At 41.7% G+C, this 19,325-nt stretch overlaps 3 protein-coding genes across 3 annotated transcripts; 1 reads left to right on the forward strand and 2 right to left on the reverse strand.

Moving 5' to 3' along the window:
• Positions 1-2,775: 2,775 nt before the first annotated feature.
• On the reverse strand, positions 2,776-6,802 carry LOC105937520 (dnaJ homolog subfamily B member 9). Its single transcript, XM_012878873.3, has 3 exons — positions 6,691-6,802; positions 6,143-6,385; positions 2,776-4,049 (listed from the first exon to the last, which is right to left on the reverse strand). Exons 1-3 carry the CDS (start codon positions 6,791-6,793, stop codon positions 3,583-3,585), a joined length of 813 nt encoding a protein of 270 aa, XP_012734327.2. The 5' UTR covers positions 6,794-6,802; the 3' UTR covers positions 2,776-3,582.
• Positions 6,803-6,863: 61 nt separating this feature from the next.
• LOC105937504 (THAP domain-containing protein 5) lies at positions 6,864-10,320 on the forward strand. The gene is made up of 3 exons (XM_036129493.1): positions 6,864-7,646; positions 7,993-8,179; positions 8,302-10,320. Exons 1-3 carry the CDS (start codon positions 7,561-7,563, stop codon positions 9,034-9,036), a joined length of 1,008 nt encoding a protein of 335 aa, XP_035985386.1. The 5' UTR covers positions 6,864-7,560; the 3' UTR covers positions 9,037-10,320.
• Positions 10,321-14,094: 3,774 nt separating this feature from the next.
• Positions 14,095-17,560, reverse strand: avpr2l (arginine vasopressin receptor 2, like). The gene is made up of 2 exons (XM_012878840.3): positions 15,715-17,560; positions 14,095-14,588 (listed from the first exon to the last, which is right to left on the reverse strand). Exons 1-2 carry the CDS (start codon positions 16,532-16,534, stop codon positions 14,509-14,511), a joined length of 900 nt encoding a protein of 299 aa, XP_012734294.2. The 5' UTR covers positions 16,535-17,560; the 3' UTR covers positions 14,095-14,508.
• Positions 17,561-19,325: the final 1,765 nt, after the last annotated feature.

Raw genomic sequence — 19,325 nt, forward strand, 5'->3', positions numbered from 1 at the left:
ATTTGTCAGTCTAATTCATTCTAGCCCCTCCAGTATAGGTGGCTGGCTTTAATGTCAAAATAAAACGTAATTATTACATACATTAAAATTGGAAAATTGGAAAAAATATGTTCCAGGATGTCCAGCCAGTTGCATCAAGTCCCTCATCTTCAGCAAGCATTTGGTGACAGGAAGCAACTCCATCAGTGACTCTTGCTCAGGGGTACTTTCTATGGAGCAACAAAACAAAGAGCTTTTTTTAATGTCTTTTTTTTTTTTTTTTTCGAGAAAGGGATACAGGTAAACACACAGGCGGCTGATTCTGGAATATGTTTTTTAGCAGTGAAAAAGGAGAGCACACAAACCTACGCGCCTCTAGTATAAATACAGAAGCCGTGAACCAGGTGTACTTTCTAAACAATAGTTCACCTGAAAAGAAGGGGGAAAAAAATAAACAAACATAGCTTTAAGGTCTGATCAACAGAGTAGTACAAAACCAGAACTGGATCCATAATTTTTGTTAACGGTTCTTTGGAGTAAAGGCAAAAAGGGAAACGCAGAAGCACTGAGGGAATTCCAGCTAATTTTGCAAGGACTCCCCTACAGAATACTTCAACAGCAAAGACCATAAGAAATGACGTGGTCCTTAAAGTAGGCTTCTAAGTAACTTGGTGGCTTCTGCTTCTCTGATGAGTTTGTTAGAAGATCAATTTCCTTGGCTATGTCCCAAGTAAACATCCAAGCTTTATAAAAAGAACATGGTTGTCCACGACCAGCTCACTGTGCCAAAAGCTAGAGATTTTTGAAAAAAAAAATGCTTCATAGATTTCCAACAAAACCACAAAAAGGTTCTGATACGAATGCAAAATACACTGGCTTCAGTAATAACAAAAAAAAAAACACAGCGGACTCAAGTGGAATGGTCCAATTTGAACAAGATTAGCATGAAAACATTTCATTTTGGAAGGAGCTGGCATATCCAGAGCGGGCACCAGGGGGCAGAAGCTGCGACATCTTGGTTGACATAATTAAGCCAGATCTACATTATTGTGGGTTTGCGTGAAGTAAGGTTGCGATGTGTCCAGATTGCGGGACATACTGATGTCTCAGGGCCCCGATGCCACAGGGTTCCTGAGGCCAACCGGCCTCGCCTGTGATGTCACCACTTTCCCACCTTTGTCCCTATTCTGTGTCGGTTCCTTGTTGAATATGTCTATGCCCCCTGCTGCTATCCGTAGCGCAGGTGTGATGTTGAAACATACTGTGTCATTGGATAAAATCCTAGTCATGCCATGAGTCGACAGAAAACATAAATGCAAGCTCAGCAAATCCCATAGACTGATATGGCACCTAGCAGGGCAACGGTTGCTTTTGATGTGCCGCGCCTGATGATAAATGTTGGTCACCTGATTCAGAGGGCATGGATGGTGCATCAGGAATAAACACAAGGAAGGATGATTCAGCAGAATGTGAGAAGATCGAGACCCCGACGGTTTACAGTCCGTTGTGTGTACACGATTTCTGAAACCTGTTTCAGGATGCCTCTGTGTGGAGGTACGTATCGACCAGCTTAGATTGGTAGCTTCTAGGTCAAAATGATAACACTTTTGCATTTAAGTTCTTTACTTTTATTTGTCCTAGTATGACCTAAATCCTCTGTGCTGCAAGGGTTTAAATTTTCACCGATGCAAACTTTGAGTTTGTGGTTGGTCACATATTGGCTCAATGCTTCAACCCAAAGTCTGGTTCCTGGGTGAACATAAAGTAAAAACGTTACACGGCTATTTTGTTTTTCTTAATTTTATGGTTTTTAAGCAGGGTGGGGTAATGATTTGCAAGCACCGGTTTGCAGATCTGTGATGACTCGGCAATTATTTTAACTAAGGCAGAATCTACAGGGTAGTAACCTATCTTACTTTAGCAGAGCTGCATTTAGGTGTGGCACAGTCTGGGTGACGTAACCTTTGAAATGCTTTTCTTTCAAATTCAACCAGTTGTGTTTTTTTTTTAGGATTGAACTCATGAGCAATCAGCTGTGCTGGTTTCAGGCTAAATGATCCTCCTCTTGGTCATGTGCAGTTCCTACAGATAATTTCATCCTTTGTGGTTTGTGGAAGTCAGAGCAGAAAGGTCTGAGCACAGTGGAGGCTTAGAAGTTAGACTTCAAGGTTTCTGAAAATCCTGATGATGATGGCTGTGATCCACAGGTGATATGAGAAGCTTTGAGTCTAAGTTAAATATTATAAAAGTAAACAAAAGCACCATCTTTGCTTGGCACCATTAAAAGCTATTCTTGTTTTGGCGTCCATATTTATATAGTCATTTCTGAATATGATTGTTCTGGTCACTTTATTTTAATGTGACCAAATTAAGAAAAACTGAAACAATTTGACATACAACTTAATTTCTCTTTAAACAAAATATTGTTGAAAAAAAACACAGGCAACTTGATTTGTAATTTGCTTTTGTATTCCCCCCATATGCAGCATCTATTGCTTTTAGTTATTCCAGATCTAGGCATGTTAAGGTTTAAGAAAGTGTGACCTCTAGTGGAACTTTCTGGAACAACACCTGCCTTAGATTCAAAGAAATACTGTATCTCTATATATAAAATCGCAGTGATGCATTGCATAACAATTAACCAACACCATAAAAATGCTTTTTAACTTAATCTTTTTTTCCCCCCCACTGCTAGCAGTGGCACATTTTTATGTCAAATTATTTTATAAACAGCTTCTATGTAATGTAATAAAGTTCTCCATTGGGTTAGAGAGGGAAATAAAAACAAAACAAAGATTTGATCTCATGTTTTAATGACAAAACACTTTTCCAATCAACACTCTGCGCACACACACACACACGCGCATACACACAGACAAAGTGCAGATGTGAAGACAATGACGTTTGCAGGGCACTGTCTTTAAAATCATAGGCAACATGAAGAGCAAAGGTGCTAAATATTGCACAGTCACATCAGTTTGGGAAACTTAACCCGTCAGGCCATCCAGCTTGACCGAGAAACGAGCCGGCGACGCAGTAAGCCGCCCCGCCGCGCCCCTTTCCCGGCCTTTTTCATGGGACTGATGCTAATTTCCTACGCTGACTGAGTGATGGGAGACGCATCTCTGCAAGAAGAAAAACTTAAAATGAGGTAACTGTTGGTGACGGCTGGATTTCCTAGACGCTCCGCTGAGTGGAACTGGCGTTTGTCGTAGCTTCGGAGCCGGGAAGCGCGTCACGATGGCTGGGTTAGCTGCTGAGAACTCTGAACAAGAGCTTTAGGGCATCGCTTAAACGCAGGCCGTACCCGAGTGTCGAACTGCACTCATAATAATAAACAAAGCGAACACATCGACCAAAGAAGGCTGAACAAAAGGGGGAAGTGTTTGAGTGGTCCTCGGTCTTAGTCCCATGCTATAATCGATAACGTGGATGAGTTATTGCTTCAAAGCAGCCACTTATTTGACCTGCTTGGGAATCTGTTGACAGAAATATGCAGAGAATTACAAAAGCCACACCAAGTGATAAATTAGATTTCAATTTCAGCACTACAACTAAATCCTGTGCAGCGTCCCGGTTCCTCCCCCCTCCTCCCTTCTGATCTCAGGAGCAGTCGGTGAAGGTGGTCACCATGTTGCCCCGCCGCTGAGTCACCGTCCTGCAGTGATGCTTGGCCGAGCCTTGAAACCTGCCCTCAGTCCTGGAAGCGTGCGAGTTGAAGGAGAACATTTTCTCCAAGTCCTCGAACATGTCGTCAAACAGTCCCCCGCCAAAGCCCCCCTGCTGAAAGCCCCGCCGCTGCCTGCTCATCGACTCCTTGTGAGCCTGGAAGTGGCCGTCGAAGTGTCTCTTCTGGTGCGCCTGATTGTGAGAGTGGAAGTGGTGCTGGTGTCGCTGACCGAAATGGTCAAAGTCTTTGAAGAGGTCGTCAAAGTTGAAGGACTGGTAGTGCTGCCTGAAGTCGTAGTCCCTGGCAGAGCCGCTGCCTCTGTAGGCCTCTCCTGATGAGGCAGAGTGGCCAAACTGGTCGTACTCTCGCCTTTTCTTCACGTCCGATAACGTCTCATAAGCTGAAAGAGGAGAACAGATTCAAAGTAAGCATCAGGAGGTGAACATGGGCTGGACGATAATTCAACGACAATATATAAAAATCAGACGTATATCAATGATAGAATAAAGGTCAGTAAAAAGTTTAATAGAATAAAGATTTTCCTTCCTTTTGCATTCTAGCCATGTAGGTTAATATTACATCCTCCCAGCCAATCAAACGCAGACCCAGGAACCAAGCTCCGCCACTTTCAAAGAGTTCAGAGAGTACATGTTCTTTTTTTTTTTTTTAAACTTGCAGTTTTGGGGAAAAAGTTGGTTGAATAAAGGGATGAGTTTAAATTCAGTGTTTGTGTTCTGCATCTAAAAAATAGGTTGCTAAGCAACAGCATAAAACCAGGGCTGCACGTAAAATACATAGTTTGAATTTGTCGATATCAGTAAGGTTTACATATTATCGATATGCTTTTTTTTTTTCCTGTATCGCTCAGCCTGAGTTGAACATCATGTGCCAGCACATAAAAACAGCATTAAAAAAGGAGTTTCCGTCCAGCTTTGCTGCAAACACTAAGCTGCAGCTGTCAGTCGAGGCCAAACCTGAAATGCAACGTTGCATCCTGAGCACACCATGGCAGCGTGAAACATAGTGGTGGCAGCGTCATGCTGTGGGGATGCCGTTCTTTAGCACCGACGTTGGTGAGAAGATGGATGGAACTAAATAAAGGGCATTCGGACACTATGATTTCTCTTCCTACCACATGAGAGGTAACAACTCATTCATCTTGGTCTGATCACATAAAATCCAAATCGAACATTGAAGTTTGTGGTCCTACTTGGGAAAAAAAACGCTCTAAAGCCCTGAAAAGACTGAATTCCTTACCTTAAAGCTGAGTTACTAAAGATTTCGCCAAATGAAGAGGATTCAGATGAAACCCGTTTATTTCTATGATCCACCATTTCCTCCCGTCTTACAGCAATATTGTGCAAATTAAGAACATTTCATTCACATTAATCTTTAACTGGGATTATCTTTCTAAAAATCTGGTATCAAAGCTTTTTTTTTGGGGGGGGCTACTTTTTTTGTTCGAAAGCTGAGAGTTCAGGACTGGAAACGACCTGCGACTGAAAAGATCTTTCATTAAAACGACGGCAAATGAATTGCATTTAAACAAATCACTTTAGATCAACCTGGTTAAATCGGTTTTCCTTTACAAAAGGCTAACTATGCCAGTGTTTACATAATGGCTCATGGGAAAAATATTCTTGTTTGAGAAGCGGGCTGAAAATAAATATTGAGATTTGAAAAAAAATAGAGATATTTTTAAAAGCGATATAAAAAAGGTGAGACTACATTGTTTATATTAAGATAGTCAATGTTAGGTTCTAATTATAATTTTATGTATTCCAGGAGGTTAAGTTTAAGATGTTTCTCATATCTACAGCTTTTGTTTAAAAAAATAAATAAATAAGAAATGCATATTCAGATAAATATATCAACATTTTTTCCTAAAAATATCAAGATATTACTTTTGGACTTTGGCCCAGTTGTAAGTTATAGATAGAAGATATTCAGATTTGATTTTGTTTATTTTTTTGTGAAAACACAAGCAAATTCCAAACTTTTCAAGTCAGCATAGATATTATCAGCCTAGAAAGGAAAGGTCAGCTACTTCTGTGTCACCGGTCAGGGCGCAGTACACACAGTCTGTGCTGCCTGGAGCCACAGGTCTTCTTCAGAGACATGATGTAGGGCTCAGCATGTCCACAGGGACAATAAGTGCAGTGATGCACAAAAAGTAAAAATAAAACCTGAAGAAATCAAGATTATTATAGAAAGATTATCACATACCAGCCGGTACCCTTAGATTTAGATTGAGTGTGAGTGCTGTATTGTAAAAAGCAAATTGTATTGTATAAAAAGTATATTTCAGCTCCGATTCTGTTTTCAAATATACGCAGGTAACCTCCCTCCCTACCCTGCCTTCCAGAAGGAAAGATCTAAAAAATAAAAAGGCGTCTTACTTGACAAACGCCTCACCGGGAAGCTGGTAAACAAAGCACTTCCTGGACACGACAGAAAAACAAACAAAAACAACGCGACGATCCGCTGACTTACCCTCCGCTATTTCTCTGAACTTCGCCTCCGCGTCCGCGCCCTTGTTTCGGTCGGGGTGATACTTGAGGGCCAGCTTGTGGAACGCCTTCTTGATCTGGCGCTCCGTGGCATCCCTGGGCACCCCCAGCACCTCGTAGTAGTCCCTCTTGGCCAGGATGAACTCGGAGATGAGCAGAACGTGGACTGCGAGCAGCAGCACCGACTGCGCCGTGGCCATCCCGACGCCTTTCACACCCTTTCTGGCTGCGGAGGCAGGACATGTTAACCGAGTGATGAAGCTCTGAATTCGTATCAAAAGTTAGATAAATAAATAAATGGACAACACGGGAGAAAGGGAGCAACGAGTCGTTGCTTGGCGGCTTCTTTCGCGGGCTAGTTTTAGCAGCGGCATGAAGCTGATGATGGGAACTCTCTGGAACCGACTAGAAACTTTCCGCTTTTGACAGTAACGCGCCGTGTTGCTGCTACTTTTCATGTTTTAGGTTACAAATAAACCCCTAATGCAATAAAACCGTCATTTCCTCCACCCAAGAAAGCCAAATATTTACCTGCAGGAGAAGTAACGGACAGCCTCGGGGACGCTTCTGTCAGCCGCCAACAGCTCCAGCTGATGCGAAACGAAACCCAGCAGCTGTAGAAGACGGCGAGCATTCCTGCGCCCTAACAACACGATTCGCATTCCTATTGGTCCGCTTCCGAACACACTGACTCTGAGGGCCGTGATTGGTGCAAATTGTGCGCACGTGGAGGTTTGAGGGGAGTCTGAAAAAGAGTAGAGGGAGAGGAAGATAATTACCCGCGTTGTGCTTCCGTCTTCGGGTTACGTTCTTTAGATTACGGGTGAAACCGATTTTCTATTTAGAAGAGGAAATGTTTTAATGTTACTTAGATTGTATTTGTAATATCCGAAGGGGTTTCACCTGAATTTGGAGGCAAACTTCAAAGTTTTATAATCCTTTTGTATTTATATTTGTTTTAGGCGCGTGTCTGTTAAGTAATCTTTCGTTGGGTGCGCACCATTTGTCAACCGGTGAGGCAGGCAATAGGTCAAACGGCGCATCGACCGGGGCATACCCGTTCAGATTCGGCGCTCATTTCAGAAATGTTTAGGCTGTCATCTGTTTAATCTGTAATAAAAAGAAACAAAGAAAACCACAGAGAGTTTCTTTCTGACTGACGATGGCTATTCCCCTCTATGTAAGAAGAAACCCCACTCCAAATCCACGCCACTTCAATCCAGGTCATCCCCCCGGCTGGCTGTTAAGGACTCTCCCCAACGTTCTGGGGGATACAGATAAACGTCACCTCCGCCGATCAGGCGGTAAACCGGAAAAGGATATTTTGCAATATTTTTGGCGTTTAAAAAATATCCATAAACGTGTCTTGTTAAGTTGTCTTCATGCTGTTTCTAGGAAAACATGCCACGCTACTGCGCAGTAAAGCTTTGCCGAAATCGTGGGGGGACTCCGTCAAAACAGGACAACAAGAGAATCAGCTTCTACCCGTGAGCTGTCGTATTTTTTTCCATTACCGTCAACATTTCTTGTGATAACACGAAGGTTTGACAGTGTCGTTATGGGATTGTTTGCTAACGCAACTTGTTCCCTGATGCTTACTAACAGCAGCTTATTCGATTATTCTTTTTATTTGGTATTTTTTTATTATTACTGTCATCAACCCACATTTACTCTAATACTAATATGTTTTCTTACAGTGAACGTTTCCAAAACATTGCTTCTTTGTCATTTCATCCGCTGCATTCTGCCTTTTTGTAATAAATAAATAAAAATAAAAAGGATCTGTTCCATTCCGTTTTATTAAAGGTCCTTCGTTGTTCTCTGTCTGCACAGTTTTCCCTTGCAGGACAAGCCCAGGCTCCAGAGGTGGGTGAAGAACATGAGGCGGGGGGTGTGGACCCCGAGTCGGCATCAGTATCTCTGCAGCGAGCACTTCACAGAGGACTGCTTTGACATCCGCTGGGGCATCCGCTACCTGAAGAACACGGCCATTCCCTCCCTCTTTCCCCCGGCCGAAAACGTATGTAGCAGCTTTCCTGCAATTCTTTGCAGACGTCTAACGCCGTCGCGGTAATTCTGCGATCATAAAACCACATGTGGCGGTAGCCTGATTCTTAAAAGTGTTATTCTCTTTCATCCAAGGATTGTGAGAATGAAGGTGCCCTTCAGAGGCCCCCAAAGGCCACATCCCCTTCGGAGACTGACCACTTGGAGTGTGTTCCCAGTAAGATTCCCGTCATTTTGAGGGAGACCTGCGCACCGATGCAGGCACAAGCGAGGGGGCATATTGCCAGAGAACAGTCAGCGGTGCTGATCCAAGTCCCTCTTCTGCCAGAACCCGGGATCCCCTGTCAGTCAAGTGTCCCCGAGACACGCACCGCTCCTTGTGAGGTAACGGGCGACAGTGGAGACTCAGCAGCGTCCCGCCTCACGTCGTCCGTAAGCTCCGAAGACGGAACCGACTCGGTTGTCACCCTGTTGTGTTGTGAGACACTCGTCCCTCGCTCCAGCGTCGAGGAACCCGGGGATGGCGCTTCCTTCCAAGCAGACCAGGGCCAGACCTTTCGCTTTGTCCCTTTAGAATTGCTTAAGGAGAAATATCCCGATGACTTTGGGGAGGAGACGGGACCCGGCGACGCGGAGCACAGCTCGGTGCACGAGCACTCGTACTGCAGGCCGGACACCGACAAAGAGGAGTTGTGGAGTAAGATCTTGAGTCTGCACACCAAGATCTCGGAGCTGGACCGCAGAGAAGAGATGGCTGTGGCTAAAATCCGCACTTTGGAGAACGAGATTGCCCTCCTGAGGAGAGACGGGGCCGTTTTTAAAGAGAAGCAGAAAGTTTTAGAAGATTACATATCATCTGTTTTTCTGTGAACTTTTTTTTTTTTTTCATCTCAGTCAAATATTTGTCTTTTGCAAAACTGCTACTGTAATCTGTCACTTCAGATGCAGGTCTGATAATGTCCACATGGTGGCGCTTTTTTCATTTGCAGTGCCTTCCTGCTAGATTTGAATCTATTTTTGTAATGTGAACAGCACATTTTACTTTTTTTATATGAAAGGGCCTACATTTCAGTATGTATGTTGACGAAAATTTACAAGATTATGTCAGAGTTATGCCAAACTATTAATAGAATAATTTATAATATTCTCAAGGGGCCCACAGCGACCCTTTTTTTCATTAAGCGCTGGTGTGTTTCAGAACGTCTAATCTGTTTTAGACATTTAAATGTGCTTTTCTACATAATCCTCCCAAAACTGTTGTTATTTTTCAGGCTTTCTATGTTGTTTCAGGGGACAGTGGGAGTTTCAGCACTTTCCAGGTCTGTATTAGTATAGACCAAAAGAAAATTAGGAAGTTTAAAAACTTGTCGTTTTCACACTTTATTCCTTTCTGGTGAAATTCGAGCAATTTCCAAAACGGATCAGGCCAAACAGATTTCATGAAAGTTTTACCTCCAGCTGGTGACCATCAGTGTCTGAAATTAACTTCACATAAGCGCGTGCTCTTGCAGATGTTTGACGGACAAGGAAAGGGTAAGGGTCTGGATGTGGGATCTTTGGACTGCTAAACTTGTTTGTTAAGCAACAAAGTGTTCAGTTTTTTGACGTTTAACAACTGTCGAAAAGGTTTGAGGTAAACGTAAATTGACTTTTCAAATAATCTAGAGGTTTTCAGGCCAGCAAAGGATGGAATTTTGACGCAAAAAAATCAATCGTAATCCCACTTTTTCCTTCCACTTAACTTTCCATCGATATAATTGGACAGAGCGCTGTGTAGGGCATCACATATCTGTCAGTAGAAACAAAAATGATATAATGAAATGAACTGGAAGAAACACAAGGCTGAAGCAAGATGGAGCGATACAGAGGAGCAAGACGTAAGTCCTCTGTTAAGTAATCATTCGATTGGGTCTGCACCATTTGTCAACCGGTGAGGCAATTTAAATGGACGAAGATTTATAAGCTAAGAGACTTTCGTGGATTTCAATAATCTCGAGATCATGTTTTTATACAACTGGTTTTAGTTTTGATGACCTGGCGTGATTGGGTAATATTAAAAAATGTTAATGTTAAGCAACTGATTATGAGGATTTCATTAACTTTATGCCATGATTATCAATGAACAGAAATAAACAATTGAGATGCATCACCCTGTGGAATGAATGTGTAAGTCACTTTTTCAATTAAGTCACTGCATTTTGTTCATGGAATACTAATTTCTTGTGATGCATCTATGTACAATTAGAAACTGCAGCTTTCCGATTTAAAACAACAACAAAAAGAAAATCCAATTTGTGTGTTTTTACATACAAATGAGTGGTTTCTACATTTATCAAAAGACACTTTTGATTAAAAACAATATATATATATATATATATATATATATATATATATATATATATATATATATATATATATTCATTACGTGCGTTCAGTCGTTCTCAGCGCTGCTTTCTGCCTCGGTGGCTCTGCTGATTTACACCTTTCTTGTTTAATTTCATGGCTCTTGATCCACTTTGATGATTCATCGCGGTTTAGACGGAGAAGCAAAAAAGGACAACTTGTGACTTGCCGACCATGCTGCTCTTTAAGTGCTGTGTTTCGCTGATGGACCTTAATTGTGCAATTACTTCCATTTTAGTCTTTTAACTTGGGGGGGGGGGGTTATCAGGAATCCCTGGACTGCAGACGTCGTACGCTACCGTTTTGGTTTTGTTTGTTTTGAAACTGGGCTGCTGGGGACAAGTTTGGAGAAAAATGAGTTGAAAGAAAGCATTGTTTGCAAATTTGGCCAGTACTATCCACGTACCTAACGAGGTGTTATAACTGTTGTATGAATACGCCCACATGTCACATTGCATCCCTCCAATGAGCAGCCACTGGTACCCACCCCCCACCCCCCCCGAAGCATCTGCCAAACACTTTGGAAATTTGAATAATTGATGCCCACAAAGCATGACAAGGCTATAAGAAGATAGCGAGGCATTTCCAGGAAGCTGCTTCCCCCCAATTTGCAATTCGATTTGGTAAAGACGGCTAACGGGACTGGCTGAGGTCAGGCTGAGGTCTTTAAAAACTCAACAACAAAAAAATAAGTTTTTGAAAGAAGAGATTGCTTGTAGGTACGAAGCTAATCAAAAACCCAGGTTGAATATATTGACTCTGTTCCACTGCGGCGCCTCATCTGCTCTAATGTCATCTTGGCGGGATGAATCATCAGAATAATGTTTTCTGCATCCTTCACATAAAACTGTGCTTCAAACATATGCAAATGGACTTCCAAATGAGGCTAAGTTGAAGCTTAATGAAAAACTAAAAGCAACAAAGGGTCCCTAGTAAAAAAAAATGGGCCTTCGTCAGCCGTTGAGGCAGAATATCCACTTGTGACATATTCCGGCTTTCTTTTGAAGGAAATTGCTGCTGTGTTCCTTTTAACCCGTGCGTCTCGGGGAGCTTCTTTCTCCTCCCGTTAAGTCTGCGGTGACGACTTTAAACAATGCAATTACTTGAACACAAACCTGCAGCAGGATTTATCTCCCGCCTCTCCGCCCTCGGGCTCTCACTTAGTCACCGCTGTATTTTGGCTGCATGAGATAGCTAATCTTGTTTGAGGCAGGAATAAAACAAAGTGCCATGGGCTCCCTGGTTACACTGAAAACATTTTTGATCTTTTTTTTTTCCTCCATTCTTTTTTTTTTTTTACCTAACATGAAAATAGACGTGTCTCCTATCAGCCGTCTCTCTTCTCTGTGCTGATTTGATGGAGTTTCTACAGCAAATGTGATCTTTTGTAATGGGACTTCAGCACCATCTGGGCTGATGGGCCTGTGCGGCAGAAAATTGGCGTACATGGATGGGTCTGTGAGGTGCAGGGGAAAGCGGTACAAGGTTTACACGGGTGCAAATAAGGACACTTGGCTTTGCTGGGATGGTGAGGAAAAAACGAATTTCTACTCTACATTAAAAAGAAACATGTAACCCTGTCATCATATCTGGCCGTTAGGCGAAGATAGCATTGTCATGGGTCTTAAAAAGCGATCAACAAAAAATGTTAATGTTCTCAAGAGATTCCATATATGAATCTCTGACATTGTGTGATGAAAAGAAAGGAGCAAACCAGAAACCTAATCTAAGTTGCAGTTCATTATAATAGCAAAGGGAATTTTTTTTTTAAATACAGCGAAGCATGGTGGAAGTTGTATCATACTGTGGGGTAGGGCTGGATGATAATTAAATAATATATATCGATCGATAGACATATATCTATGATAGGAGAAAAAAAAGGTCAATAAAAAGTGCAATAGAACAGTTTTCCTTCCTTTTGCAGTCTAGTCTAACATTTACGGTAATATCACAGTCGTTACATCCTCCCAACCGATCAAAAAAAGGCAGACCCAGGAACGCTCCACCCTCTTCAAAGAGCAAGTGTACTTTTTCATTTTTAAATACATGTAGTTTTGGTAAAAAAAAAAAAGTTGGTTGACTAAAGGGTTGAATTTGAATTCAGTGTTTTGTATCTGAAGATGGCCAGGGCTGCATTTAAAATGTATGTTTTTAATTTGTTGATAATTATCGATATGGATCAACATGATTTCTAAGTCAATAATACCTGTCGGTGTGTACTTCAGGAACTTCCTGCAAGCAGGTTTAATAAACTTTTACATGACTCCATGGAATGCTTCTGCAAATGACTCTGTAGCTGTTGATGCTGCAAATTCTTCTCGGTGCTATTTGAAGTCTTCTGAGTGTTTCGTGATAAGAGGTCAAAATGTTTTTTTTTTCTTTCTGCAACAAACTCTTTTTACTGTATGTGAAAGTAGTGAATCATGAGAGGAAGGAAGTAACCTCGCCTTCAAGATGAATTCTCTCTGTATTCGTGTGTCCACAAGCACACGAGAAGGATAATGTGGAAAGTGCTACACTAAATATTATAAATCTGGCTGCCCAGGTTAGGAAGGAAGGTCTGAAGACGAAAGCTGTGTTTAAGTTCAGGTCTCCACATTGTTTTATCCGAGACTCAGAGATATGAGTTAAAACCATCTTCTCTACTTCTGAAGAATATTTAGATGTGAGTTTGTGTAGAAGTCAACGGGAGACAAGGTTTGGGTTCTGCGCGATCTAATGAGATTTTACAGACAATAACGGACCCAACATTATTGACAGGCCCCCATTCTGAACGTGGACAAAAATCCCTACTTTTTAAGGCACGCCTCGTTTTGCGGTCATCGTCCCCTTTGTTATGAGTTTGTGCAATAATGTTACCAATAATGTCACCTCTACTCCTCGGCAACCATGGCAACACGTGCAAACTCCTGGAAGTGGTTGTGAAAAATAAAACTTTGACATTTCTGACAACGGTAAAGGTTATTAAAATGTGATTTTTTTTTTTTTTAAAAGCCTACAGTGTTGTCGCTGGAAGCGTTTGCATGTCTTTTGGTATCAGAAACTAAAAACCTATTGAAATATTTTGAATGTCTTGGTACCACTTTACAGTGTTTATACAGTAATTAAGGGAGAGCAAGAGACAATTCTGACCGGTTTGTGATTACTAGGTAGTAACTTAGTCTGTAATGTTTAATATAAGCAACCCTAGATGAAATATATATTTGAACAGACTAGGCTCACTATTTGGCAAGAAACCAATTAGTTGTGTCTCCTGCTTGCTAAGAAATTAGTTATAAAGTGTTTTCATATTAACCAATAACATAGCTATAAACTTTTAGCTATCTAGAACAGGAGCCTTATTGTAAAGTGGTACTAATGTCTAATCTGTTTGATTGGGAAACAGCTATCAAAGTCAAACTGGTGAAATAAAACAGCCTTTGCAAAGTTAATTGTCGGACAATTCGTTTTATTGTCATTCACGTCTGAGAGTAGTCTGAATTTAAACATGCCTGTTTCTATCACCAGCCTGCACATGTCCTGTTTGTCTGTACACGTTGGTAGGAAGAAAAAAAAAAAAAAAAGGTTTACGTCTCTGATTGCTCGTTTTGTAGCTTATCTTCATCCCGCAGGAAACAGCGCTGTGCTCCTCCATGCAGTCGTCGTAATGCCTCCTGAAAAGATGAAGCATGTTCAAATCTATTTGTGTTGTGTTGCTCGTCTCCCACAGTCTGCTAAATATACATCTTTTCTTTTCTGTTTTGTTTTGCACAAAAGGCGCGCGGGCATATTTTTCACAAACAGAGAACACAACAAACGCTCCTTTCTTCTTCAAAGTCTTCCCGGCGCAGTTCAACAAAAGACCTTTTCACCTCAGTCGTCGCAGGTGGGAATTTGTAGACACCCTGTTAATTATTTTTCTTCTCCTGATTCTTTTCATTTTAGAATTTTTTTTTTTTTTCAACTGTAGTAGAGATATATCCAAGGGTTTGTGCAACTGTTGAGACTGGCGAGCAGCATGATCATTGAGAATATGGGACCTGCAAGACATGAAAAGAACATGGATGAGAAAACTATTAATGCCACGGCCCCAGCTTAAAGGGCTGATGCACGCTCTTGTCTTTGATGCATTTCAATCACATACATGGTAAAGGTACAAGTAGTGCCACTGCTAAGTGAGCTAGAACATCATTAAAAAGATCATTTACATCAGACATTCCTTTAAAAAGTACATAATAAATGTCACTGCACAAAGGGTTTGTTTTGTCGAGCATTCCTTTCTGTTAATTTAGCTGATTATGGCTTACAACAAACAGTTCCTTGGGAAATTTGAATATTAGACAAGACCCATGTCAACTTTTTTTTAATACAGAAATCCTATGTTGTGGATTTCTTTTATCATGGGGACCAGCCACAACACAGACAGGAAGCCCCACAAAGGTCATCGCTCAGGAAATCGGAACTTTCTTTGCGCTCTGCTGTAACTCGGCATGCTGATGGAAAGTTGAGTGGAAGGAAAAAATGTGGTAGAAAAAGGTACACAAGCTATATGTACTCCCGAGGTACAGCTTTGAGAGGATGTGTCCAGGCCAGATGCATCATGTTTTCATCTGCTGACAAGATTTGGGGAGATGGTGATGTTATTTTCCAGCGGGACTTGGAACCGACCGCAAAACCAAATGTCCCAATATCTCCGTTAAAGAGCATCATATCACTGTTATTCACTGTCAAGAGGACGACAAGAGAAACCAAACCCAATGACAAGGACTATATATATATATATATATATATATATATATATATATATATATATATATATATATATATAAAGTATGTATATATTTTTCACTTTAATTACTGAAATAAATCTACTGTGTGATGACACCATATCAAGATGTACCCATGCCTGTGTATTGCTTTGGGCCCTTTTTTGTGATGATGATTGAAAGTATTTCTAGAAACAAAGACATATTTATGTGCATCTTTCAGGAGAATTAGGAAAACATATGCTTACATTTAGATCAATCTTCAAAATGTCTTTTTTAGCTATACGTAATTACATATCTGTTGTAATTTGCGTGTATTAAACAAACTTAGGCGGGTATGGCACCCAAACTGGCTCCAGCCAGGGACCCATAACATCCCGGTAGAAGCACTGTAACCCACCTTGCGTAGGTGCGCTGCTGGGGCTCCATGCAGACCATAACTGCACAACAAAGAAAGGGCTCCAGCACACCGTGTATGCCATTATGATCACGAAAGTCATTTTCACTGTCTTGAGCATGGCATTGGAGACCCCCTTCGTGCCTGTGCGCCCCGACTGCAGCGCCTTCCTCTTCATGTTGAAGTAGATAGTTGTGCAGATCCTCATCTGGCAGAATAACAGAATGACAGCAGGCAGAGCGAACACCGCGACGGTGATCCAGCTGATGTAGATCCTGCTCCCCCAGGGTTCAACGAACGTCGCCCAGCAGTCGTGCAGATTGGCCTCCACCTCCTGGAGGGAGAAGATGAAGAGCTGCGGAGAGCTGAAGACGAGAGAGGTGAGCCACGCTGCGCCTATGGAGACGTACCTCCGGAAGGAGCCCTCCAGGAAAGAGACCATGGGCATGCAAACGGCGTGGTAGCGGTCAATAGCCATGGCCACTATCATGTAGGCGGAGGCGAACATCCCGACCACCTGCAAGTATTTTACCAGGCGGCAGAGGAAGTCCGTCCCGCGGAACCCGTGCGTAATTTCCATGGAGAGCTGCGGCAGGACTTGGAAAAAGGCCACCACCAGATCCGCCAGGCAGAGGTGCAGGAGGAACAGCTGGGTCCGCGAGTTCCTCTTCCTCCTCTTCCAGAGGGTGACTAAAAAGAAAACGTTGCCACATGTGGCAAGCACAAAAATTAACCCCAGAACCCCGGCTCTGAGAAGCGCAAAACGGACGGCTTCGTCTTCGTCCGCTGCCACCACCGGGTTGCCTCGGCTGGCTGTATCCATTTAGACGGGAAAAGGGGCTGATGCTTCTGATTGTTTCGCTATCAACAATCTTTTAAGACGGGGTTTTGCCTTTTTTTTGACGGCGCATTCTTGTGCGCACCGCCGAAAACGACGCGTCGCAGGTGTCAGCGGCGACTGTGAGCAGCAGAGGCGGGAGGAGGAGGGAGCAGAAGTGTGACTAATGTCAATGTTATGACTGAAACAAGACGCGCGAGCGGGATTTACTTAAAATGAACAAACGCTCTAGTCTTTTACCCATTTAGACAACACAGAGTCACACAGTGCCTCGCGTCGCGCTTTAAAACCCGCGCGTATTTTATCGGGATTGTGTGACACGAATTTGTTGAGGCGCAGCAGGATTCGTGGTTTCGTCTTTATCTGCTTTTCACATTTAGACCAGAGTTCTGTGCGAAAATAGCGTCAACATCAATCAGACTGGGCGGAAAGCAGCTATGGAAAGACATACATGTGTTGTCCAAGATCGGTAAAACTAATCAGAACTTTGAGTAGGCCACCAAAACATAAATACACTCTGATCTAAACCACCCATCTACAGTTCTGCATGTAAGTTCAATAGACTGGTCAGGTGAATGGATTTTGTTTTGTGGACGCAGGGTGAAGAGGGGCTGAATAATTGTACTTGTACCATGCTGTCAGTTTCACATAAAATCCCTAATTGCTCTCTCCTCTGTTCTAGATTACACCTGATTATTGGTACATCAGGTGGACTTTAAAGTGGAGGCGAAATTAGCCTGGCCCATAAAAGCTTTTTGTGTTCCGTCTTGAATGAGACCATCCCTGTTTATTTAGCAGTACAGTATTTAATGAACCCCCCACCCCTCTCTCTCAGTAAGTGGCAGCTTGTCCATTTTCTTGTGCGTCTGGAGAAGCGATAGAGCGAGAATCTATTGAATCATCCTAATGGCGTGTGGGTTTATCGGGTTGTATTGCAGCTGGGGTTCTGATGAAAGTTCTAATGCTGCCTTTGAGAACTCGTTGATAGAAATAGAGCAGGCAAATGTCAGAGTTTTTTTTTTTTTTTTTTTTTTTAATCACGCTTAAAAGCTTGAACGCCGGAGAAGTCTTAGGCTTTCCATTAAGCAGATGTTTAATTAGAGCTTTCCTTTAATTGATTCAGCCGGGAAAATTTAGAAGAGCTGGTCTAGTCTTAATCCCCAATCTGTTTTGATTAAAAGGCTAACAATCTGGATTTATTTTAATATTCCAGCTAATTGAGTTTGGTCTGCTGTTACCTTGTCGTTTCGTGCCAGCTTCACTGAGAAGCCTGTTGCAAGAGGAGTATAAAACGCATCTCTGCCTGGTGGTTTGAAAAATTTCAGGGCACCCACCATGAAGCAGTGACTCTTCGCTCATGACAAATCAGGCTTAATCTATGCTTTCTATTTCATGGCAGGGTGCTGTTGGCAATGTGGCATTTGCATCTTTTTTTTTCTGTCATTCAGAGCTTATCGCCTCTCAGTTTCTTTATTCTTCTTGCAGCCTTTTTGTTTCAAAGAACTCCACTCAGCTTTGGTGTTTTCCACTGTGAAAATCAGTATACACAATTTCCATTGCACAACCTATTCCCATATGGTGCAAACAGGAGCGTATTTCCAGAGAATCTATCGCTGCAATTTCTTTCTAAAGTAAATTTATAAGCAGAAATGTGATTTGTTTTTAATTTTAGCAACACACTTCTAACGGCACTTGTGTATCCAAACTTCACATTGACCTTTAGTTTGGTAATTTATCCGTGGGGATCTTTCAAATTAAGAAGAACTGTTACCTTCAGCAGATGCGTCAATCAGAAGGTCACACAAAATGAGTCACGCCACAAAACATCTTGCAGCAATTCCCTCTTTCGTGCCGAGTAAAATACAATTTTATGTGTAACGTCTCGCTTTAGGAAGGGCATTTCCCCACTGTATAAAAACTGTTAACTGATTGTTTTCTTCTTTGTTCGCAATCTTACAACTTGCGTTTGTGCCTGGATTTAAGGTACACGTTATTGAATAAAGGGGAAAAACAATAATATACCAGAAAAAATAAATAAAGATAATTTGATAATATGATAGGATAACAGCAATAAACTGTAATTGAAGATGTTTGGGGAAAAAACAGTGTGCATATCTATCTATCTATCTATCTATCTATCTATCTATCTATCTATCTATCTATCTATCTATCTATCTATCTATCTATCTATCTATCTATCTATCTATCTATCTATCTGTCTCATTTTTATTTTCTTTCCTGCACAGTAGTTTATCATCCGCAAAGCATTTTTAATCACAATCACATCATCTCCTACCATTATCAAGGGATCCGCAGAATGCTTTCAACCACAAATATTTAAAAATGAGTTAGGGTTGTTTTTTTATTTTTTTTTTTAATGAGCTATGAGCTGCATTACCAAAGTGGTATGTCTTCTTTGGTCTATGTTTAAAGGATTACTTTAAAGCAGAGCTTCACCAGCAGAGCCTGGGGCTTCATATTTGATACTCCCACACCACGCGGTAGAGACTCTGGCCGTCTCTTATCACTGCCGTAGGAGCAGACCTCTCTGAAGTGGAGATTTATTTTCAGCACAGGGTCTCACATGAGAAAATCTTATATATGTAAAGCATACATTGGTTAATGTCAATTTATCATGTATATTATGTTAAAATTTAAAGGAAAAAAAAGAATTAGTGTATACAGCATTATCATTATAAAACCTGCAATGGTACCCTGGAAAGGCTTAAAAACAGCCTGAAACAACATGCTGTACATTGCTACAAGCTAAAACACA

Source organism: Fundulus heteroclitus, unplaced genomic scaffold, assembly GCF_011125445.2.
Source record: "Fundulus heteroclitus isolate FHET01 unplaced genomic scaffold, MU-UCD_Fhet_4.1 scaffold_176, whole genome shotgun sequence".
Taxonomy (NCBI): domain Eukaryota; kingdom Metazoa; phylum Chordata; class Actinopteri; order Cyprinodontiformes; family Fundulidae; genus Fundulus; species Fundulus heteroclitus.